Source organism: Rhinopithecus roxellana, chromosome 12 (genome assembly GCF_007565055.1).
Source record: "Rhinopithecus roxellana isolate Shanxi Qingling chromosome 12, ASM756505v1, whole genome shotgun sequence".
NCBI classification, from domain to species: Eukaryota; Metazoa; Chordata; class Mammalia; order Primates; family Cercopithecidae; genus Rhinopithecus; species Rhinopithecus roxellana.
This window is the reverse complement of record NC_044560.1, coordinates 11,610,221-11,634,086: the sequence shown is the minus strand read 5'-3', so window position 1 is coordinate 11,634,086 and position 23,866 is coordinate 11,610,221. Positions and strand designations below refer to the sequence as shown.

General features: G+C 55.3%; 1 protein-coding gene across 1 annotated transcript in view; it reads right to left on the bottom strand.

Moving 5' to 3' along the window:
• The window catches only part of EPHA8 (EPH receptor A8), a 37,408-nt gene that overhangs the window by 3,335 nt on the left and 10,207 nt on the right, over positions 1-23,866 (bottom strand). The window contains exons 3-12 of the mRNA XM_030913114.1: positions 21,163-21,826; positions 11,946-12,101; positions 9,351-9,686; positions 5,172-5,296; positions 4,936-5,098; positions 3,128-3,221; positions 2,293-2,360; positions 984-1,148; positions 618-803; positions 267-328 (exon numbers count right to left, since the gene is read on the bottom strand). Of these exons, the coding sequence (XP_030768974.1) occupies positions 267-328; positions 618-803; positions 984-1,148; positions 2,293-2,360; positions 3,128-3,221; positions 4,936-5,098; positions 5,172-5,296; positions 9,351-9,686; positions 11,946-12,101; positions 21,163-21,826 (2,019 nt within the window). The remainder of the gene's footprint in view (positions 1-266; positions 329-617; positions 804-983; positions 1,149-2,292; positions 2,361-3,127; positions 3,222-4,935; positions 5,099-5,171; positions 5,297-9,350; positions 9,687-11,945; positions 12,102-21,162; positions 21,827-23,866) is intronic.

Below are 23,866 nucleotides of genomic sequence, written 5' to 3'. Positions count from 1 at the left end.
GGGCCTGGATTCCCACAGGGGCACCTCCCTCGGCCTGTGTGCGGGGCAGCAGGACCCCGTGGAGCAGAGGGACTTTCATGCAATGGGGGCCGAAAGGCAGTTTGACTGGCTGACTGCGAAGACCTCCTCCCTATACCTGCCTCCCACTCCCCAGCCTGTGGTGTCCAAGCCAGGGAGGAGGCTTAGAGGGCTTTGCACTATCTCCCAAAACCCAGACTGGACCTCCCTCCCCAAGCCCATGCAAGAGGCAGGGGTGGGACACGCACCCTCAGGAAGGCGTCCAGGGAGCCGTTCTCCATGTACTCCGTCACGATCATTGCCAGGCGGCCTGGGGCGGGCAGTGGGGAGAGGGTGGCTCTTGGTTGGGGCTCAGGGCTGCTGATCAGAGACCCCAGGAGCATACTGCCATCCCAGGACCTGTGCCAGCACTGGAAGCCCCAGGGTGCTTTGGGTTTCCACTGGGGTCCCAGGCTCTGAACACCCCGAGTCATTTGGGGATCTGAACCAAGAGGACAGGGTCAGGTGGGGCAGAGCAGGATGGATGAGGGGATGGACCCAGAGGCCTCTCCAGGCAGGAGGGGCACTGCAGGGGGAGGCTGTCCTCGCCTGGCACCTACCGCGGGTGACGACACCCTCAAGGCGGATAACGTTGGGGTGGTCAAATTGCCCCATGATGGACGCCTCACTCAGGAAGTCCCGCCGCTGTCTCTCCGTGTAGCCGGCTTTGAGGGCCTTGATGGCCACAGGCACATCCTGCTGCCCTGGCACCCGCAGCCTCCCGTAGCAGACTTCCCCGGACTCTCCTGCAGGCCCCCAAGAGGGGCAGGTGGGGAGGGGGAGCAGTGGGACCCTCAGACTCCCCCAGGCTCCCAGGACCTTGTGCCCCCTGGGCCTGCCAGACCCTTGGGTCACACGCTTCCTCTGCCCTGGGTGCCCCCACCTTGCCCCATGCAGTCCCCGCCCTCACAACCCCTGAGACTCACCAGAGCCAATGATTTTCTCGATGTAGATCCTAGAGGCCTCGATCTCCCGGGTGAAACTGCGGCCCGCCCGGCCCGGCTCCTCATAGGTGTGGGGTTCCGCATAGAACTGGGGCTCTGGGAGCTTTCCCGGGGGGTGGTGCAGGGGTAGGAAGACAGGTGGGGGTGCTGAGGGGCGGGAGGAGGCCCTTCAGTGGGGCCCAGGGGGGATTTCTCTCTCCCAGCAGTCCCTGGGCCTGGGATGGGTCTGGGTGGAGTAAGGGGTGTCTCTGGGAATCTCTGAATGTGCTAGCAAACAACACGCACCCCATAAGTACTTCCCACGTGAAAGCGGGGTATCTGGAGTCGCTCTGGGATTTCTATGGGGTTGTGGAGTCTCCAGAGAGTTCTGGGCATGTCTGTCATTTTCTGGGGTCACTTTTACAGTCCTTGAGATCTTTCTCAATTGTTCTGGAGTAGGGATGTAGCAAAAATAAGTTTTTGCCACAAGGGTCAACTTTGATTCATTGAAAATAGTTTCTGGCCAGGCGCATTGGTTCACACCTGTAATCCCAGCACTTTGGGAGGCTGAGGCGGGTGGATCACTTGAGGTCAGGAGTTCAAGACCAGCCTGGCCAACATGGTGAAACCTCGTCTCTACTAAAAATACAAAAATTAGCAGTGAGTGTTGGTGCACGCTTGTAGTCCCAGCTACTTGGGAGGCTGAGGCAGAATAATCGCTTGAACTCTGGAGGCAGAGGTTGCAGTGAGCTGAGATTGAGCCACTGCACTCCAGCCTGGGTGACAGAGTGAGACTCCATCTCAGAATAAATAAATAAATAAATAAATAAATAAATAAATAAATAAATATAAAAAGTAGTTAAGGAGGAGTCTGAGTCTGCACCCAGGCCTGGTGGGAACTGGCACCATGCTTGATGCTAATGTCTGCCATGGGCACAGGAGTGGGGCATGGAGGGAGGCATTCCCAGATTCGCCTCGTTGTCTGGGATCTCTACAGGATCCTGAAAATCTCTCCGTAGTAGGGGTTCTTGTCAAAGAGTATATGAACTCCCACTCCGAAATCATATACAAATGTGTGCCCTTCCCTGGGGAGAGGATCTCTAGCATCCTGAATGTAGTCTGAGAGTCCAAGAGGCATGAATGGCGCTGCCCTCTGGGACACCAGGTCTCTGTGACATCCTGGAGTCTGTCTCTCAAGCTCTGGTCTTTTCACTGGGCACCTTCCTCCTTCCCATCTGTGCCACCCCTAGTCCAGCACTGGGTCCCCCTGTGCCCTTCCCTCTGCCCCAGACCTCTGGGCCCCTGCACTCACCCTGTCCATTCTGATAGTGCATCTTCTCCTCGTCCGAGTCCTGGAAGGCCTTGCTGTAGCCACAGTGCCTGCAGAGGAGGGCACCCCCCTGCCTGAGGCCAGGCCATCCCTAGCCCAGGACCTGACCCCAACCAGGGGATGAGTCATGGCTTCTCTCTTCATGCCCCTTCCCCTGACAGGTCAGCTCCTGCTCCTTACAAAGTCTGCAGGGGAAAGTCCCTGACCTCAGGCTCTCAACCCAGCTAAACTGTGACCGCCGTGACGGTCACAAGCACTGTGCGATCCTCAAAATGCTCTCGAGTCCACCTGACCCTCTTGGCAAAGTCTACGATGCTGTCAGCCCAATGTTATATGAAACCACTGTTGGTGGGGCATCGGGAGATGAGGCTTCTGTGGCCAACGACACTGGGTGACCTTGGCCAGCCCCTTCCCTTCCCTGGGTCACCATTTCTCCATCAATCAGATGATCCTCATTGTCTGGGACCCCAAGCCCACACACTATCCTGTCTCTACCTCCCTCCAAAATGGAGTGGAGAGGACAACTGAGAGTATGGGCTTGAGTTTGACAGACCTAGGCTCGTGTCCTAGCTCTGGCATCTATCAACTGTGTGATTCTGGCAAGAAGCCTAGCCTCTCTGATCCCCAATTTACTCACCTGCAAAGTGAGGTCAGAATCTCTACATCACTGGCATGTCATTAGGTTAAATAAGGTGATGTATTTGTAAGTGAGCCAGCCCCAGGCACACGGGGACCACCGGCTCGGTGGGGCTGGGGGCAGGCAGGAGGTACAGCGCTTGAGAGGAGGGGCTGGATGTGGCTGGGCCAGACCACCCACCTCTTCTTGCAGATAAGCAGGAGCAGAAGCACCACCAGGCCCGTGATGAGACTCAGGCAGATCCAGACAATGGTCCTGGTGTCATAGCGGGGCCCTGCAGGGGAAAGCCAGGGTTGGGGGACCAGGCTCTCAGCCTTGGCCTTGGGCCCAGGGGTCTGGCAGTCCTCTGAGCCTGCCTGGCTGGGACCCTGGGGCCAGTGGGGAGCCTCCTTAGCCATGAGCCAGCCCAGAGTCAGGGCGCAGGCCAGCTCCTCCTCTGCTCCCACCCCACCCTCTCCTAAGCTTCCTCTTCAAGTTCCTGGACCTGGATGCCCCGGCTTCCTCATGCTGGTGCCGCTGCTTCTTGGGGCTATGGGACCGGGGAAGACTCGTGTGTCCTCTGACCCAATAAACGCCTGTCCTTCCTGTTATCCTGACAGTGACAACACGGAGTGTGCTGAGAGCTGTACCTTCAAGCTTCAGTAAACCCTCCCCACATCCCTTCCAGGGAGACCCCAGCATTATCTTCAGTTTTCAGATGGAAAGCTGAGGCTCAGAGAACTCAAGGAATTGACTCGAGGTCACACAGTACATAGGATGGAGGGCTCAGGATTCTCATCCGGGTGATCTCGAGGGGGTGCCAGGCCTACGAGCACCGGAGGCACTCAGACGCCCAGTGAGTGCCAGGTGGGTGGTCGCTATCTCTGTCCTAGCTCCAGCACACGGTGGGTGCACATACAGGAGACCCTGACTCAGGCTGGAGATTGGGGCAGGAGAGTGAAAGGGACAGCCTCGAAGCCAGAGGGTCCCAAATGTGACAGTGCCTGGGGAGCACCAAGGGCTTGTTAAAACCCAAATGGCTGGGCCCCACCCACAGGGTTTCGGAAGGGCTGGGGTGAGGACCGGGAATTCGCATTTTTGGTAAGTCCCCAGGTGAGAGCAATGCTGCTGGTCCCAGACCCTGACACTGATCTCAGTACCAGCCATTGCATGTGGGGTGCTGTCACCATCTCTGCCGCCTTAGGTGAGCAACTGTCCTTCTCTGAGCCTCGGTTTTTCATCTGCGAAAATGCCGACAGAGGCCGGGTGCAGTGGCTCATGCCTGTAATCCCAGCACTTTGGGAGGCCAAGGCAGGTGGATCACCTGAGGTCAGGAGTTCAAGACCAGCCTGGTCAACATGGTGAAACCCCATTTCTATTAAATATACAAAAAATTAGGCTGGCAGCGGTGGCTCATGCCTGTAATCCCAGCACTTTGGGAGGCTCAGGTGGGTGGATCACAAGGTCAAGCGTTCGAGACCAGCCTGGCCAAGATGGTGAAATCTCGTCTCTACTAAAAATACAAAAATTAGCTGGGCATGGTGGGGGGGCACCTGTAGTCCCAGCTACTCGGGAGGCAGAGGCAGGAGAATTGCTTGAACCTGGGAGGTGGAGGTTGCAGTGAGTCGAGATCATACCACTGCACTCTAGCCTGGGCGATAGAGCAAGACTCCATCTAAAAAAAAAAAAGTAGTCGGGTGTATTGGCTCAAACCTGTAATTCCCACTACTGTGGAGGCTGAGGCAGAAGAATCCCTTGAGCCCTACTCAGGAGGCGGCGGCTGCAATAAGCCGAGATCATGCCGCTGCACTCCAGCCTGGGTGGCAGAGTGAAACTGTCTCAATTAAACAAAAAACTCCGACAACCCCACTTGGTAGGGCAAGCAGAGCAGAAATCCTGCATTGGCACCAGCTCAGCCCGCACTAGCTCTCTTCTCGGCCACCCCCCAAACCCAGGGTCCTGGCGCCTGGGCTGCTCCATGCCCATGCCCGCCCCCTCCCTGCACTCACGGGGTTTCCCGGTCTCCACCTCCATGGCCTGGCTGAAGCGGCCACAGCCTGCCGAGGTGCGGGCTCGGACCTGGAACACATAGCGCGTGCCTGGCTTGAGGCCGGAGACGGTGGCTCTGGTGGTGACGGCCTTGAGGGTGGAGTAGCTCTGCATCTCCTTGTCCTGCCACAGGACGGTGGTCAGTGGGCCCTGCCCTGATGGCCCAGCCCCGCCCGCTCAGTCCTGCCCATGGTACCTTCTCGTAGTACTTGATCTCATACTCCAGGATGATGCCGTTGGGCTGCTCAGGCTCCTGCCACAGTAGCGAGACGCTGGTCTGCCCTGCCCACTCTTGCCGGATCACCATCACCTGGGATGGGGCTGGGGCGGCCAAGATGGGCGGATGGGAGACAAGGGGTGGCCTCTCTCCCACGCCTTCCCAGGCTCCACCCGGGGATCCTGGTTCCAGCCCTGCTCAGCTTCCTGACGGTCCTGCCCCAGCCCCAGGACAGCCAGCACCCTCCAGTTCTCCCAACAAATCACTGGTGGCCACTTGGGGTCAGTCCCCTGGGGTTGGTGTAGCCTGGCATGGTCTGGGATGCTAGGGTTGGCTTGGCCAAGAAGAGGTTTGAGTCTCGCTCTCCAGCCCAGGGCCTGGCATGGACCAGCTGCTTGGGAGTGCTTGAGGAAGGAGGAAAGGTCAGGCGAAAGAAGTGTAGAAAGACTGGAGGAACGGGGCCCTTACTGCCTGGGTTTGGAGGGCGTAGCTGGGACAACTCTGGATGCTGAGGGAAGGGGGTGAGCTGAGCCCCAGGTATTCACACTTGGTTGCCCAACCACCCCTCCCTCCTTGACAGAGTCACCCATGCCTTTCTTCATGCATCCCTGCCTCCTGGCTCAGGTGCAGTCAGCCCTGTGGGGAGCCTGCTAGGAGGGGTCAGACACAGCCACAGCCACAGCCAAACAGAGGGAACTGCACTGTCCTTCCTGCCCCTCCAGCCCTCAGGCCTCCTCCTCCCCTCTGCTCACTCCGAGTTCTGACTTTCTATCCTACGTGACTAAGTCTTCCCTCATGTCTGGGCATCCCCAGCATAACTGGGAGCTCCCTGAGGGCAGGCACTGCACACAGTAGGTGCTCAATAAATGCTGCTGATGATTCTGGCATGAGAAATTAAGAAGCAGCTCCAGAGTTGCACTGGAAGGGTGTGGTCCAGGGTAAAGCCCACCAGCCCAGGAGCCAGGCGTGGGTTTGGGACCCTCTTTCTAGCTGGGATCCTGGGTGAGTCACTTGCTGCCTGTGGACGCCAGGTCCCCTTCTATAAAGTGAAGCTAGTGAGCACCACCTGCCAGGGGGAGGGGAGGATTCGATGAGGCCACTGTTTGCAAGGGACACACAGGGTGTGTCTCTTAAAAACCAAAGCAGGAGGTGCTGTGGGATGGGGGTGGACAGAGTGAGACCAGGGCCCAGAGTGGGAGTGCTCCAGGGAGAAGCTGGTTGTAGAGAAGTGGCGATGGTGAGGCAGGAGGGGCAGGTGGTCTTTGAGCACAGTCCTCCCCATTTGCTTAGAGCTGTTGCTTGATCCTTCAGAACTCCTGAGTGCCTATCACATGCTGGGCATGGGGCGAGGAGCCGGGAGCACTGCGGTGCCTAAGACAGCCCTCAAGGAGCTTCTGTCCCAGGAAAGGAGACAGGGCGTCCAATAAACAGGAGAATGGGGGTTCTTTTGGTGCTGGGAAAGGTAGGAAGGGGTGCTGTGATGGAGAAGATGTCTGCAGGGCCCGGAAGGGCACTGGGCCATTTCAGCTGCGATGGTCGGGGGAGCTTCCAGGGCAGAGGAGCCAGGCATGGGAATGTCTGGGGAAGAGCGAGTCATTCCGAAGGAGAAGCCAGGCCACGGCCTAGCAGCAGGGAAAGACCCAGCGTGTTCAACGAGGGACACCGGAGGCCATCGTGGCCAGAAGAGAGTGAGCCAGGGAAAGAGGTGCTCTGGAGAGGCAGGCGGGGGCGAAGCCATGTGGGTCCACAGGCCATGAGAATGTCTGAATTGCATGTGCACTCAGCCTGGGCTGTGAAGGGCTTTGAGGACAGCTTGATCTCACGTATTTTCATTTAAAAAATTTTGGGGGGCTGGGCACGGTGGCTCGTGCCTGTAATCCCAGCACTGTGGGAGGCTGAGGCAGGAGGATCACTTTAGCCCAGAAGTTTCACATCAGCCTGGGAAATACAGGGAGACCCCATTTCTACAAAAAAAAAAAAAAAAAAAAATCACTGGGCATGGTGCTGTGTGCCTTTGGTCAGCTACTTGGGAGGCTGAGATGGGAGGATCACTTGGGCTCCGGAGACCAAGACTGCAGTGAGCTGTGATTATGCCACTGCACTCTAGCATGGGTGACAGATTGAGACATTGTCTCAAAAAAAGAAATTTTTTTGCAGAAATGGGGTCTTGCCATGTTGCCCAGGCTGGTCTCAAACTCCTGGCCTCAAGCAATCCTCCTGCCTTGGCCTCCCAAAATGCTGGGATTACAGGCGTGAGCCACCACGCCCAGCCCTCACTTCTATTTGTAAAGCTCACTCAGAAGTGGTGTGGAGAATGTCATGGGGGTGAGGCAAGAGGGTCTCCTGTGGTGGTCCAGGCATGAACTCGTCGGGGGTGGAGGTCAGTTGGTCATTTTGAAGGGAGGCCCCTGGGGCTTTCAGGTGGATGGATGTGACATGCATGAGAGTCAAGGATGACAGCCTTGGGTTTGGGGGTGCGACGTCCTAGGGCGGGGCAGGTGCAGGTGTGGCAGGGTTGTTTGTTTTTCACACAACCGAATGGAGACGGGAGTGGGCAGCTGGGTCCCAGGGGAGAGGTCTGCGCTGGTGACCGCAAGTTGGGGTTGTTAGTACGAAGATGGAATTCAAAGTCATGGGCCCTGAAACAGCCGCCCAGAAAAGATGGATCTGGGCACACAGGAAAGAGAGGAGGACCCAGGACATTCCCAGGGACTTGTGGCCTTTAGAGGCCATTTAGAGGAGGTGGGGTTACAAAGATGAGACGGACAGGCCACATAGGTCGATGGAAAATGGGGGTGGGCTGGGACACAGGAGCAAGAGAAAAGTGTTTCTAGGTGGAGGAAATGAAAGGGGAGAGGCGCCCATGGATGTGGCCATGTGGGGCTGCTGACTTCTGTGGAGAGGTGAGGAAAGATGCAGAGAAGGCCCACAGGGGAGAGGAAGTAGATACGCCAGGCACGGACAGAGAGGGTCTTATGGGAAGAGAAACTGTCTGGTGGCTGGAAGGGAAGGCAGGTTCAAGGCAGGGTCTAGTTTCCTCTTTAATGTTGGGGCTTCCTGGATGCTGCCTGAATGCTGTGGGCTTCTCTTGCTCTCCCCTCCATTGGGACCAGCCTGCCAGGGACCTCAGGTGCCTAGAGACAGGTGGGCAAGGGCTGGGCTCTACCACGGGGCACATAGGTCACTCTCTGTGTTGCCAGCACCTGGCACCGCGCTTGGCATTTAGTGGGTGCTCCACGAGGGCTGTAGAATGAGGGAATCTTCTGAAGGGGTGAGGCCCTGGCACCAGGGAACAGCGTGCCCTGGATTCAGAGTTGGGGGGACCTGCTTCACTTGGGAGTGACACAGACCTGGGTTTGAGCCCTGCCTCTGCCACTTCCTATGTCAGGTGGCCCTGGGTGGCTCTCCAGACCTCAGTTTCTTCTTCTGTGACATGGTAGGTGTAGTGTCTGTGGGGCCAGGGCTGCGTGGTTTTGGGAGGAGATGGTGGGTGGGGGTCTGAGGGTCCTGGGCACAGGTGATGGTGGCTGTTAATAGGAAGCTGCCCTGGGCAGGCTGTTGGGCCAGCCTGTCGCTTGACAGGCACGATCCTCCAGAGTTTGGGAAGAAAGAGGTTCCGGGGTGAATTCAGCCCACCAGCTGGCCAGAAACTGATGGATAAATGACTATGGTCCAAGCCAGTGAAGCCAGGTCTATCCCAGGGGCAGCTGTAGCAGCTGTTCTGGAAAATGATCATCAGAGTGATTTTACTTTTTAATGACATTTATTGAGCATTTACCACGGGCCAGGTGCTGGGTTAAGCAATTTCATTCCTCTCATTTAAGCCTCCTGAGAGGACCTCGGGCAGGTACTATTATTCCCATTGCACCAGGGAGGAAACAGAGGCACAGAGTGGGAAAATTCTGGAACCTAGGCTTTCGACAGCCACACTAGCCTGCCTCTGAGCTTTTGGGATTTCTGTTACTGATAGAACATGTTCCACTTTTCTAAAGGCAATGAAGAGCCTCTAGCTCTGGGTCCTGGTGAGAAGGGCAGGGCCAGAGAGGCACTTGCCTAAAGGCCCACAGCATGTCCCGGCAGAGCTCTGATCCCTGGATGGGCCTGGGGCAGGGGAAGCTGGGAGACCGGGAGGCTGCCAGCCGGAGCTTCTCCGCCTACCTGCCTGGTTCGTGGTGATGTTGACCACAGCGGCCCGGCGGGGCTCGGGGCTCAGGTCGGACACGCCATTGACGGCCTCGATCCAGAAGGAGTAGTTCATGTGGGCCAGCAGATTGGCCACCAGTAGGCTGGCCTGCACCAGGCTTGTCTGCTGGGGCACAAAGCGGGTGCCGCTCCCACATGCCTCGCAGCGGCTCAAGGCCCAGGGGCAGCGGCGGCACACGGCGTTGTAGGTGATGTCACTGCGGCCACCTGGGTCCAGGGGAGGGGCCCACTCCAGAGTCACCGATGTCCCATTCACACTGGAGATCAGGTTCACTGGTGCCGAGGGCGGCCCTGAGGGCAGAGGATGACAGGTGGGGCAGTGGTTATTGATGTGAGCCGTCCTGTCTTCCTATCGTCAGACCTGGGGCTCCCCAAGAGAAGGGCTCCCCACCATATTTAGGGCTCCCTAAGGATAGGGTCTCATCTACTCCATCCTCTAGAGCCTCCCCAACGGCAGAGTTTGTGTCTCTGCCATCAGACTGGGACCACAATGTCAGAGTCTGGGCACAGAACCCTGGGACCCCATCCCCCGCACCCATCAGGACCACCGTGATCCCAGGGTCTGGGCGTCCCAGCACTCACCCAGAGCGGGAGAGAGAGCGCACAGTCCCGGGGGCGCCCAGAGCAGCCACCCTGTGTGTAAGTGACCCAGGCATTTACAGCCACATTCATTCCTTGACCCTTCTGAGCTGGATCTGATATAAAATGCCACTGAGCATGCATTGTAGGATTAAGTGGAGGTCCTCAGAAGCCCACTGTATATCCCCATGGCTGTGTGTACCAAGCAACCCCTCCCCAATCCCGGGCATGGGAGCCTCTGTCTGGGCAGCACAAAGACTTGGAGAGAGAGGGGTGACCCCCTGGTTGAGCAGACCAGGACGTGGGGCTGGGGCATGAGGGGCTGGGGTGGGGGTTTGAGCGAGGAGAGCATGGGGGTCTGTGGGGGCCCCTGGCCTCAGAATTCTAGTTTTCAGAATCCCAGGCAGAGAATCTTAGGTCTTCAGAAAACAGAATTGTAAGATCTTGGAATCAGAATCTTACAATCTGAAGAGAAGAGAATTTTAACATCTGAAGGGTATAGAATACTAAAAGATCGGCCTTTATGGTCTTAAGCTTTCCAGAACCTAAAGGCACTGAACTGTGGGTTTGGAAAGAAACCAGAGTCCAGCCAGTTCCACGCAAGTGTCCATGACCTGGGGCCGGACTCGCCTTGCCTGAGGAGCCCACGCTGTCACCCTGTCACCCGGTCACCTTTTCTGCCCCAACAGGTCCCACACGGGGAAAATGCACAGATCTGGGCAGGGCAGTGGAGGGAGGGTGTGTGTGTGTGTCTGTATGTGCACAAGCATGTAGGCATGAATGCACCTGGGCCCTCGCCTGCCATGTGCAGGGAGTCTGGAGCTGGGTGGTGATGGATGTATGGGAGGGGGAGATGGAGGTCAGTGCTTGCGTAGATTCAGAGCAAAATCACAACAGTCTGAAGCGCCTCTTGCCCTACCACAAGAGCCCAGGGTTGGCAACTGGGCTGGGCTGAGCAGGCTGTGGTCCCTCCCCAGGCCTGGAATGGGAGTATGAGTGGCCCGTCAGGACAGATGAGAGGAGAGAACCCAGGCGCTGCATCAGCAGAAGGTAGGACAGTCACGCGGCCTTGCAGGCATGGGCGCAGAATCCCTCCCATACCTTCAGGTCCGCAAGGCTGGTGCACATGCAGCCACACCCTCTTCAGGCACATGCACCCTTGCAGAGGCAGGTGTGCACATGCACGCACACACGTGCTGAGCTCACAAGACACCCTCGTTCAAGCTTTACAAGGACTTCTGAGTCCCTTTCAGGTACCCAGATGTACATATACCTATACACACACACACACACACACACACACCCCTCCTCTTAAGAATCCTTAATATATGTGATGAATCCTTTATATATGTGAGCTCAACTACACACCACACATTTACATGCAGGCATCCAAACACGATACAGGTGTCGTCTGTAAGAGCAGCTGCCCACACAGACACATGCAGCCACACAATCCTTGCAGGGGGCCCAGGGCACACACAGAATCAGACATGCAAACTCCATGTGTGCACACACACGCACACACACCATCCACACTTAAGGCAACTCTCAGCATTCAGTAGTTCCAACAAGTTCATCAAAGATGATGGTGATGGAGGGGTTGCTGCTCTAATCCTCACCCTCTCCGCACAGGCGAGCACCCTGGCTTGCCCACCTGGCCCTCAGGACATCAGCATCGCCGCTAGATCAGAAGATGACAAAAACTGCTCAGTGTGGTGAAGGAAGTGAGGCCAGCTCCATTCTGCCCTCCAGTGTAGGTGACACATGGCAGAGGCGGGGAGCCCAGAGAGGTCTAGGCCACCGTGGAGGGGTCAGAGTCACCCCCCGACCCCAGTCTGACCTCTAGCCCAAGAGAGCCACCTGCCCCTGCCCACCAGCAGAGAACTGGCTCTCTGAGGCCTGGAGGACCAAACACAGGGGCCCGGCCCAGTCTTGGGCTCAAGGGTGCTGGCATCTGGGAGTGGTACTCACGGGTGCAGGCTGAGGACGGCGGGTCCAGGGCTGCACGGTAGTAGCTGAGGTCACAGTGGCAGGCTTGGGCGGCGGGAGCTGCAGAGTGGCTGTGGGGAGGGCAGCGGGCACACAGCTGGTCCCCAGGGGCTGACTTGTAGAAGCCCAGCTCACAGGCTGTGGAGGAGAAGGTGGCTGCACGTGAGCCAGCAGGGCCACCCTGGCAGGCCTTGGGGACAGCTCACACTGGGGCCCACAGCATCCTGGCGGTCCCCCAGGGGGACAGAGGTGCAGACCTTCAGCACTGCCCAGTGCTGCCCTCATTTGCAGGTGGCAGAACTGAAGTCCACAGAGGGCCTGTGTCTTCCACAGCCAGTCAGGGCGGAGCTGAAGTTAAGACCCTGACATGGGAGTCCCAGCCTCAAAGTCAGCCTCACCCCGAGCATCTCCAAATTCTCCCGCCCTCCTCTGATCCCTCCCCCAGGCCCTGTCTCCAGCTTTAGGGGTGGAGATGCTGTCCTTCTGTCCTTTATGGGACGCTGGTCCTTATGTGGGACACCAGCCTAGGGGCCAGGGCCATAGGGCTGAGGATCAAATGCCCTGGGAGTGACTTGGGTGGGATGAGGAAGCCGGCCAGGGACGGGGTTGCTGGGAATGCGACTAGAAAGGCGAGGACACATGGTAAGACCCATCGCTCCCAAACACGGGGAGACATGGAGCCACCTCTGTAAAAATACAGATTCCTGGCCCCACCACAGACAGCTGAGTTAGAAGAGCCAGGGCCAGTACCTGGGGATCTGTTTTACAAGCTCCCCGTGGGAAGCTGACTATCCAAGAAGTGCAGGCTCCTCCCCTCCCGGGCCCACACTGTCACTGTCACTGTCACTGTCACTGTGGCTGGGACTGACCCTCTCTCCAGCCTCTGCCACACCCTACCTCATCTCTCACCCACAGCAGCCTTCAGACTCAGCCTCCAGCCCCGCCTACACCCCACAGCTGCCTGCATGATCATGCTTTCAGTCAACCACTGTTCATGAGCGCGACTCTGGACCAGGCCTGTTTGGGCCTCCGAGGGCTGTGAACCAGAGCCACTGGCTCTCAGCTGTGATCACTGCTGGGAGGGAGGGAGAGAAGAGGGGGCCAAGGTGAAGGAAGGGTAAACAGTGGGAGGAGCTACTTCCCAGAGGAGGAGATGATATCTGAGTTGTGGCCTAAAGAATAAGAACAAGTCCACTGTGCAGGGAGGGGGATACCCTCGGTTGAGGGAGTCTCCAAAATGCACATCTCAGTTAGTCACTGCCTATTTTGCACCTCACAGGCTCTCCAGGGCTTACACAATGAAACCTGGTGTTCAAATCCCTCCCTGCCCAGCCAAAACCCACTTGCAGCCTCCTTTAGTGCTGCCCCTCACCCCCATCCTTAGGCCAAACTAAAGCACTGGCTGATTCCCACACCCAGCTGGCTGATTCCTGCCTCAGGGCCTTTGCACATGTTGTGCCCTCTTCCTGGGATGCTTTTTCTCCTTTGTCCACCTGCTGAGCTCCTCTTTTAAGATTAATTTAGACTGTCCCTTCTGGAACTCTAGACACACACACACACAGAGAGAGAGAGAGAGAGAGAGAGAGAGAGAGAGAGAAAGGACCACTCCCCGCCCTGCTCCTGCAGCCCCTGCTTGGCCTCACCACCTGCAACACTATGGCTGTACTCGCTTGTCTGTGTCTGACTCTCTTTCTAGACTGAGAGGCCCTTGTGGGCAGATCCTTGCAAACAGAGTAGGACTCCCTTATTCATCTCAATGTCCCAGAACCTGGTCCAGTGCTAGCTCTGGGCAGATGCTGTTAAACTCCAGGCAAGAGGTTTCAAATTGAGTGGATCCCACCACTATCTGCTCTGGGCAGAAACCCTAGAGGTTCAGGGAGACCAAATGCCACCCAGCCAGGCAGCTCCCAGGTGCGTCCATGGAGCTGAAGTCCTTTGCAACAGGCACCACCAGGAAGTTCACTGCGGTTCTCTCTCCACTAGATCCTGTTCTGGAAAACTTAGCGTCTGAGAGAAGCTTCATTTACAAAGACATCACGCCACTGCAGAGCATTTCTTCTCTGGATGTTGATTGTATCTCTTTATTATAAAAGCTAAAACCAGGTTCGGTTGTACAATTCTACAAACTTGAGAGAAAACCTGGAGTCAGGAGAAATGGTAACGCCCTGAAGTTGCTTCACGCTCTAGAAGGCTGCAGAGCAAGAAAGGGCTTGTAAGTTGCAGGGTGCGGGAAAATACCTCCCAGTGTTGCGACACCTTTCCCTCCCCTCCAGAGGACTCCAAGAGGGCTCCGGCCTGCCTGGGGGCTGAGCTCAAGGCTGGGAGCTCGGAGTCCCGGGGAGTCTTGATTGACACACTGTGATCTCACCTCCTCTTCCCAGAAGCCCCCCGGGAGGCTTAGTCCTGGGGCACAGCCTGGGGCGCAGGCTCCTTCTGAGCCCCGCGGGCCGCTGGGGGTGGCATCATCAGAAGAGGGCTTTGCATTTTGTCAGCAAATATTTGTTGAACCTGTTGTTGAGCTGAATAACAGTAATCCTCACTGCAGTGATCCAGTCCACAATGATTAACACCTCAGAGACCGTTTGCTTCTTCCCTCCCTCATTTATTCCCTTCTCCAAATTTACTGAGCTTCTACTATGGACCCAAGAGAAGTAAGAGCTGGGCCTGCTCTTAGGGAGCTTCCAGGGCATTGGAAGACGGACAAACAAAGCCTCATGGCGCGATGCAGGGCCTGAGGGAAGCCAGAACCACAGCTGGTCCTGCAAGTCTCTGACCCTTTCCTGCGCCCACCTGGTCCTTGTCAGGCCTGAGCAGAAACTCGGGAGCAGTGCCTGGGTTCCTGTCCTTGCCTGACCCCCTTTATCTGAGCTCGGTGACATTGGGCAAGTTGCTGGAAGTCAAGTTTTCTTGTCTGTAAGGTGGAGATCATAATTCTACCCGCCTTAGAGGGAGATGGCAAGGATGACATGAGTGAAAACACATAAATTCATGCCAGGGCAGTGCCTGGCACTTGTTGTTATAACAATTTGATGTAGCTGGAATTCTTACAATTGTTCGACAGAAGAGGAAACAGAGGCTCAGGGAGCCTGAGTGCCTTGCCCCAGGTTCCCAGCAGAGCCAGGACGTGCAGCCAGGCCGGGGAGCCTCTGGAGCTATGGCCTTTTCCCCTGTCTTCGCAGCACCATCCCAGAGCTGAGAGATAGCTGTGCCGCTGTGGCTCACCAGTCGGCAGTTCTCACACGCTCGGCTAATACCCATATGGCTATAACGTGTCAAGGCCAGATTAATCCACGCAATGAAAATAAAACAATCTTTAATAAGAATACTAATCACCAGGCCTCAGGGAGCCCAGAGACCTGGAGGCTGGGCCGGGAATTAATGGCTGAGACAGATGGAGCAGCTCTGGGCTGGGGCCCGACCCTGCCTGTCGACCCGGGGTGCTTCCGGAGCCTGCGTGTGGCCGGGTGTCGGGCCGCAAGCCAGGAGGGGCTCCTGCCCCTGCCGAGGGCACCTTGCCCAGGCCGCCTGTCAGGCCAGCAGCCGCCTGTGGCCCCGGCCACCTCTCTGCTCTCCCCCGCAAAGAGCCGGAGATTTGACAAATAAGGTGTCCACCGGTGGACAACCAAAGGAAATTAATTCTAAATCAGATTTTAAACACAGTCAGGAAGGCAAAAGAGCTCGCTGTTCCTGCTCCCCCTCCGAAATGAGACTCTCTGATATTTATAGAAAGATGATTAGGGCCGCGAAGGGTGATTTACATTCTGCGTCCAGGTGACAGGAAGGACGGCAACCAGGACTTCAGACTCTGGGCTGCTGCTCTGTTGGGTGATGCCCTGAGAGGCCCTTCCCCTTTCTGGGGTGAACCGGGGTCCAGGGGGGTGCTGGGAAGTACAGCCTGGTGTGGGGAGGTCACTGGATCCAGAGTTGTGGAGTTTGGGGAGCTTCCTCTGGTCAAGGAGTCCGGAGACGTGAGATTCTATCAACTACCTCTCACTGTGTGCCCTTGGGCTAGTCACTTCACTTCTCTGGGCCTCCAATTCCCCAGTGGTAAACTGGACGAGCCCCACATCGCTCTGACATTTTTCCATGGGCCTCTGAGGCCTGAGTGCAATCTAAGCAAGACCTCTAAAGAGCCATGTGACCTGGTGGATCCCTTATCCCAGGCTATACTGTCTTCTTCTGCAAAATCAAGTACTGCCTGGCCACCTTCTGAGGGTACCTCTGAGGGCAAAACCCGAGGCAGGGATGGCAGCTGTAGAAGGGGCCTGACCGCTACTGTGGGTCTCAGGCTCTCGACCCCTGCTCCTGTCACTAGAAGGACAAGGACTCAGGGCTGGGTGAGCTGAGACCCCTGACTCCACGCCCTTCCTCTCCTTAACTGCTTGCTGAGAGAATTGCCCAAAAGGGATCAGGATGTCCTCAAACCAGGCAGGGGCCCCATGGACCTCAGCAGATCTCCTGAATCTCCCTCAGGCTGGGCAGGGGCAGCCCCAGCTTGCAGAAAACATCTCAAGTATCCCAGGAAAAGTACCCCACTCTGTTCCCAGCCCCTCCTTTAACCCAGGCCATCCACTAAGGAGCCAGGCAGCTCCACAGAGGTCAAGGGCTTCTCCAGGGGTGGAAAGGGGGACCAGGCGGGGCTCTTGGACCTGGCTACCACTTGTGAAGGGCCTTGGTTTGGGACCCGTGCTGCCCTTCCCAAATGAAGTTATACAGCTACAGAAGCCACCGACGGGGCTGAGAAATGTCTTTCCTTGTGCGACTTAAAACAGGCTTTCCGTTCCCAAATCTCACTGCCTGCAGTGCACTATGAATTAATATTTTTTATAAAACCTGTAATTATCTTGAAACTGGCATAATTATGTTGTATTATGATTTAAATGTAAAATTCAAAATATGCTGCAATTCCCTAACTCCACTTTGGCATTTCTTTCTATTTGTTATTAATGTGGCAGCAGCGCCAGGAAATAGGAGTGGCCTCGGCCTCTCCCAGCCCCCGTGAGGTCCTGCCACTCAGGCCCTGGGGTTTCCACTCAGAGCCCCACCCCTGATGTGCTGTGAAAATTGGGCAAGATACATTCCCTTTCTGGGCTCCGCTACCTTCTTCTGCCACACAAGAAGACTGCAGCGTTACCTGAGGCCTCCAAGTGAGGTCTTGACCCCAAAGACAGGAGGGCAGGTCTCCTTCCTACAGACAAATGTGGCTCAGTGCACCTGGGACAAATGATTGATGTATTTGTACTCGCTGGCTAAATCCAGAGTTGGGGATGGTGGCCGACCCTGAGTGCGTATGCGCTGGCCAACCAGCCAGATTGTTATGACTTATGCTGTACCAGTTACTAACCATCCATCCGAACGCTACCCCATGGAGGAGGGAAGTGGGGCTTCGCAGAGGGCTTTGTGCACAGAGGAAGCAATTGAAGGTGCTGGAATCAGGCAACCTGGGATCAGATCACTACTCTGCTACTTAAGTTGAGGGGCCTCAGTTTTTCTTATCTGTAAAATGGGACTATAATACTTAGCTTAGAGGACTGTTGTAAGGATAGGAAACTGCTAAGTCCCCAGAGGCAGGGACTCCCTGTACCTGTATTGTACCTGTATCCCCAGTGCTGGGACACAGTAGATGCTCAGCAGAATGGATAACTGTTATAACATCAAAGACGAAAAATCATCACTAAGGTCCTTCATTATCCCCATCAGAATGAGGGGATGTTTGGAGCAGCTCTGGTAGGCAAAGCAGCCTGGGGCAAGCCAGTGAGACGCTAAAAGCCTGTATCTGGCTCAGAGCAATACAGACCTGTCTTCAGGCTCCAGCTCTCACCAGCTGTGAGGCCTAAGCAGGTAACACTACCTCTTACACCTCAGCTTCCCCGTCTGTAAAATGGAATTGTGATACCTGCCTTGCTGCAATGAGCAAATGAGGTGGTATGTGATGCACCCCACTATAAGCTGTGAAGGCAATAGGGGTGTTGGTTTTCTTCCCCAGTGCAAAGCTGAGCCATACAGGGCTGTCTGTGATAGTAACCATGAGAGGCTTGTGGCCTGGGGAGCCTGGCAAACCAGGCTGCAGAGGGCAGAACAAATCCAGAAATGGGCAAACGCCATAGAAGGTGCTTTGGGGTTTAGAGCTCAGGACAGGAGAAGACTCAGAAATTGGGGATGTGAAACAAGACTTCTTAAGAAAACCAGAGAGTGGGTTGGAGGCGGTGGCTCACGCCTGTAATCCCAGCACTTTGGGAGGCCGAGGCAGGCGGATCACTTGAGGTCAGGAGTTTGAGACCAGCCTGGCCAACATGGTGAAACCCCGTCTCTACTAAAAATACAAAAATAAGTTGGGCGTGGTGGTGGGTGCCTGTAATCCTAGCTACTCGGGAGGCTGAGGCAGGAGAATCGTTTGAACCCGGGAGGCGGAGGTTGCAGAGAGTTGAGATCACACCATTGCACTTCCAGCCTGGGCAACAAAAGTGAAAACTCCATCTCCAAAAAAAAAAGGAAGGGAGGGAGGGAGGAAGGAAGGAAGGAGAAAGAAAGAAAAGAAAGAAAAAAGAGATAAAAGAAGAAAAGAAAGAAAGAGAGAACCATTGAGCCTCTGGGAAGGGCTGGAAAGGGCCTGGTGGCTGCAGAGAAGATCCTGGCCCCAGAGATCTCTGGGCAAGATGGCTCCTAAGTGGAGCCAGCTGGATTCCATCCCCACCTGTTATTACCTGAGGCTGTCAGCCTATGTCATACCCAGTCCTGTTAGTGCTCAGGGGCCTTTCCCGCCTGCCTGCTGGGGGCAGAGGGATAGGTGATGAGGACTAAAGATCCCTCTCACTGTGGTCCCAGGGCCTGTGTAGTAGCAGCAAAAGGCTAGGAGTATATTCCCAGTGGCTGACAAGGGCCCCGTTCCAGTTGTCACTAAGGTTATCTGGGGACAGGCTCTTGTCTCTCTGATCCCTGCATAGGAACATCCCCCTCCCTTTCACCTCCTCTGTCCAGGGGATCCAATGATCTCAAAAGCCAGGCTTCACTGTGCCCCGGGAGCTGAGCCACCATGTGCCACTGGTGAGACCAAAGAAAACGACAGAGAGAAGCTGGGCCAAGACCAGGAGCAGCTGGGCACCTGCTGTTTGTCCACACAAGCTTGCTTAGTGTTCCCTGCTCTTGGGGTGCCTGGCTGAACAGACTCCCCCACACGCACACACATGCACACACTATGCATACATACACTCACACACATGCACGCACACATGCACACACACTCATGCATACATGCACACATATACTTATGCACACATGCACACATACACTCAATTGCACATGCACACACATGCATACATACACTCAGGCACATATGCACACACATATACATACACTGATGCACACATACACATGCACTCACATGCACTCACACACATGTGCACACACGCACACACGCACACGTGTGCACACATGCACAAAGGCACACATTACACTCACGCACACATGCACACACATACAATCACGCACACCTGCATGCACACATGCACACATACACTCGCACACATACACGCGCACATAGACTCATGCACACATGCACACAAACATGCACACATACACTCACACACACATGCACACACATGCACAGTCGCGCCCATGCACACACACTGCACACACTCACATGCACACGCCTGCTCAGTCGCACACACGTACACACACATGCACACATACACATGTGCACACACTGCACACATACGCGCACACATGCACACACGCACACATACACTCGCGTGCACGCGCACACGCACACACACGGACACACACACATGCACAGATACACTTGCACACATGCACACATACACTCACACACATGTACACAAATGCACACGTACACTCATGCCCACAGGCACACATACACTCATGCACACATGCACACACATGCGTGCACACACACGTGCACACACACGCATACACACACATGCACACACACATGCACACACATGCATACATACACTCGTGCACAAATGTACACACATGCATACATACACTCACGCACACATGCACACACATGCATACACACACATGTACACACATGTGTACACTCACGCACACATGCACACGCGTACCCATATATGCGTATGTGCACTTGCACACACATGCACACACACATGCATACATACACTCGTGCACAAATGTACACACATGCATACATACACTCACGCACACATGCACACACATGCATACACACACGTACACACATGTGTACACTCACGCACACATGCACACGCGTACCCATATATGCGTATGTGCACTTGCACACACATGCACACACACATGCATACATACACTCACACCACCTGGGCCTCGGCTCCCCCGTCTGCATGCCCTGCTCCTGGTCCGACACAGGAACCCAGCAGCACACCTATGGGTCCAGGCGCCACCCTAAGTCATAGCCCAGGGGCTCTCTGCTCGCTGTCTTCCTCCACAAGGCCCTTGCCTGTCTTTAGCACAGGTCCCTGATAAGCTCCCCCTGAACAGAAGCAGCCTTTTCAGGGCCCCAGGGACAGGCCCAACCCAGACTGTACTTCCCGGGTGCCCCTGGCTTTATACCCCTCACTGTGCTCATTCACCCAGGGCCCGGGTCCCACTTCCCTCTACTCTACAGGTTAGAAGTTCAGTGGTTTCGAGCACCAACTCTGGAGCTAGACTTCTGAGTTGAAATCCCAGCTCTGCCATCCCCAGCTGCATGACCTTGGGCAAGTTGCTTTGCCTGTGTCTCAGTCTCCTCATCTATAAAACCAGGATAATAGCAGTTCCTATGTCATAACGCAGTGGCCAGGATTCAATGAGTTAATACTCGCAAAGTGCTTAGAACTATGTCTGACCTGAGTTAGCCCACGGTATCGTTCCCTAATCCAGGTAGGAATCCCATAGCATACCCAATTGCACAGGTGCCTTTAGCTGGTAGGTACCCCCGACAGAAGGCACCGCCTGGCTGGAGTCTGTTTCCCTCCCTCTCCCCTCCCCCTTCTTGCTTCCACGTCCTTCCCCAACACACGGACACAGGTGGCCTGGCGTATTTGCTGATGTAGGAACACTGGAGGTTTATCCATCTTCCCAGGGGCTGTGTGGGCCACCCAGGTGCCTGTGGGCTCTGACGTCCCCCCCTTACACCCTGGCAGCCCTGCCCAGACCAAGCGCCGCTGCCGGCTGACCCATGCCCAGGCCATGGCGCGCTCACCCACACAGGCATCCCGCCGCTCCTCGTAGCCGGCACTGCACACACATTTGCCGATGGGCACCAGCCACTCGCCCTCCGCACTGCAGTACATCTTGGGCGTGTCCCGCTCTTCTGAGTGCCGCACGCACTGGCCCCGCACCTCCACCAGTGAGGAAGAGTCAGCCCCCGTCACTGCCTCCGAGAAGGCAGCCAGATTGCGCACCATGGCGGGGCACTTCTTATAGTAGATGCGGAGAGAGAGGATGGCCAGGCAGGCACCGATGTCCTGGAAGGCCAGGTAGAAGCCGCGCTTGCTGAGGGGACCCACACCGCGCACCTCCGTGTTGAGCTTGAGACGCCGCACACCAAGGTCGGCACCTGTGAAGCTCTCGTCGGCGGCAATAGTGTCGATTTTGAGGAACTGGCTTTCTTGTGTGCTGGCCCCCAGGTCGCGGTCCGACTCCAGGTAGTAGAGGTTGAAGGTCTCCTTGCAGGTGCCCAGCACGCCGGGCATGCTGTTGCAGTCGCGCAGGGTAAACTTGATCTCGGCATAGACGCGCCGGGCGCCATCGCGGGGAACCCAGCTCGTGCGGAGCCAGTTGTTCTGGTTGGGGCTCATGACATTGCACACCTGGTACGTGTGGATGGGCTGGAAAGACTCGTCCACCTCGTTGATGGAGTCCCACTGTGGGCAGAGAGAACACAGCCACTGAAGCACAGCCAGCACCTCACCTTCTTTTGCCAGTGACCCTGTGTTTTGTGCTGGGGTCGCTGGGGACAAAAAGACAAAGGAACTGGCCTGCTGGTGGACTGTCATAGCTACCAGATGTCAGGCCCCCTGAAGACGTGATCTCGCAGAGGGCCACAATCTTCAGGGGAAGTGTTATTTACTAACTCTAGAGATGAGGAAGTAGAGGCTCTGACCTGTGAGCCACATGTGTGAGGTTATGTCGTTATCGAGCAATGGCTGGACGGGAATCGGGCCTGTCTGATGCCAAAGCTCTGCCCTCATTTCTCTATGGCTCCTTCTATCTTTCTTAGAGTGGGAGGACTTGCCTGGGGAAGTCAGTAAGTCCAGTTTCCGTATCAGTTGCCAGAGGGATCTTTCTAACATATGAACCAGATTATGCCTTGCCCCCACCTCAAATCCTTCAGCAGCCTCTCCTGCACTGCTGCTTGTTGAGTGACTGCCTGATCCACAGACTCCCTCCACCCTGCTCTTCTTGCTGTTTCCCTGGGATGGCCTGGGTCCCACTCAAGGGAATCCCAGGATGTGAGAAAGTTCAGTGTAATTGCTTCTGTGCTGCCTGCTGGCTGGGCATCAGTGATTCTGAAATAAACCAGACACTCTCAACAGAGTGAAAAGGTAACCCATGAAATGGGGGAAGCGATATGCCAGTCATGTAGCTGATAAGGGATTAATATCCAGAATACATAAAGAATTCCCACAACTCAACAACAACAGAAAAGAAACAGTTCGATCAGAAAATGGGCAAAGGACGTGAACAGACATTTCTCTAAAGAAAATACTCAGGTGGCCAAATGAAAAGATGCTCAACATTGCTAATCATTAGGGAAATACAAACCAAAACCACAATGAGATACCACTTCATACACATTAGGATGACTGTTATAAAAAATAATAATAATAAGGCCGGGTACGGTGGCTCACACCTGTAATCCCAGCACCTTGGGAGGCCGAAGCAGGTGGATCACCTGAAGTCAGGAGTTCAAGACCAGCCTGGCCAACATGGAGAAACCCCGTCTCTACTAAAAATACAAAACTTAGCCAGATGCAGTGGCGCGTGCCTATAATTCCAGCTACTCGGGAGGCTGCGGCAGGAGAATCACTTTAATCTGGGAGATGGGTTGCAGTGAGCCAAGATCGCACCACTGTACTCCAGCCTGGGTGACAGAGCGAGACTCCCTTTCAAAAAAAAAAAAATGATAATAATAAGTGTTGGCAAGGATGTGGAGAAATTAGAACCCTGTGCATTACGGGTGGGACTGTAAAATAGTGCAGCTGCTGTGGAAAACAGTATGGCAGCTTCTCAAAGTGTTTAAAATAGAATTACCATATGATCTGGCAATCCCATTTCTGGGTATATATCCCAAAGAATTGAAAGCAAGGTCTCAAAAAGATATGTGTACACCCCTATTCATAGCAGCATTATTCACAAGAGCCAAAATGTGGAAGGAACCCAAGTGTACGTCAATGAACCAGTATATAAGCAAAATGTGGTATATACCTATAATGGAGTATTAGCCTTGAAAGGGAAGGAAATTCTGATACACCTTAAAGATATGCCAAATGAAATAAGCTAGAAACAAAGAACAAATATTGTTAGGATTCGATGTATATGCAGTACCTAGAGTAGCCAGATTTACAAAAGACAGAAAGTAGAACGCTGGCTGCCAGGGGCTGGCAGGGAGGAGTCAGCAACTGCTTAAATGTGCGGAGTTTCTGTTTTGCAGGATGAACAGAGTCCTGGCAGTGGTGATGGTTACGGCCACACAGCAATGTGAATGTACTACATGTCACCAAGCTGTGCACTTAAAAAGGGTTAAGATGGTAAACTTTACATTATGTGTATTTCACCAGAATAAACAAGAAAGAAAGAAAGATACCACAAACGCTCCCTGTCCCAAGTGCCCCGGGTCCACCAGACCAGGCAGTGCAGGGTGATGAGCCGAGGGAATCCAGGTGGGTAAGACTCCCAGGCCC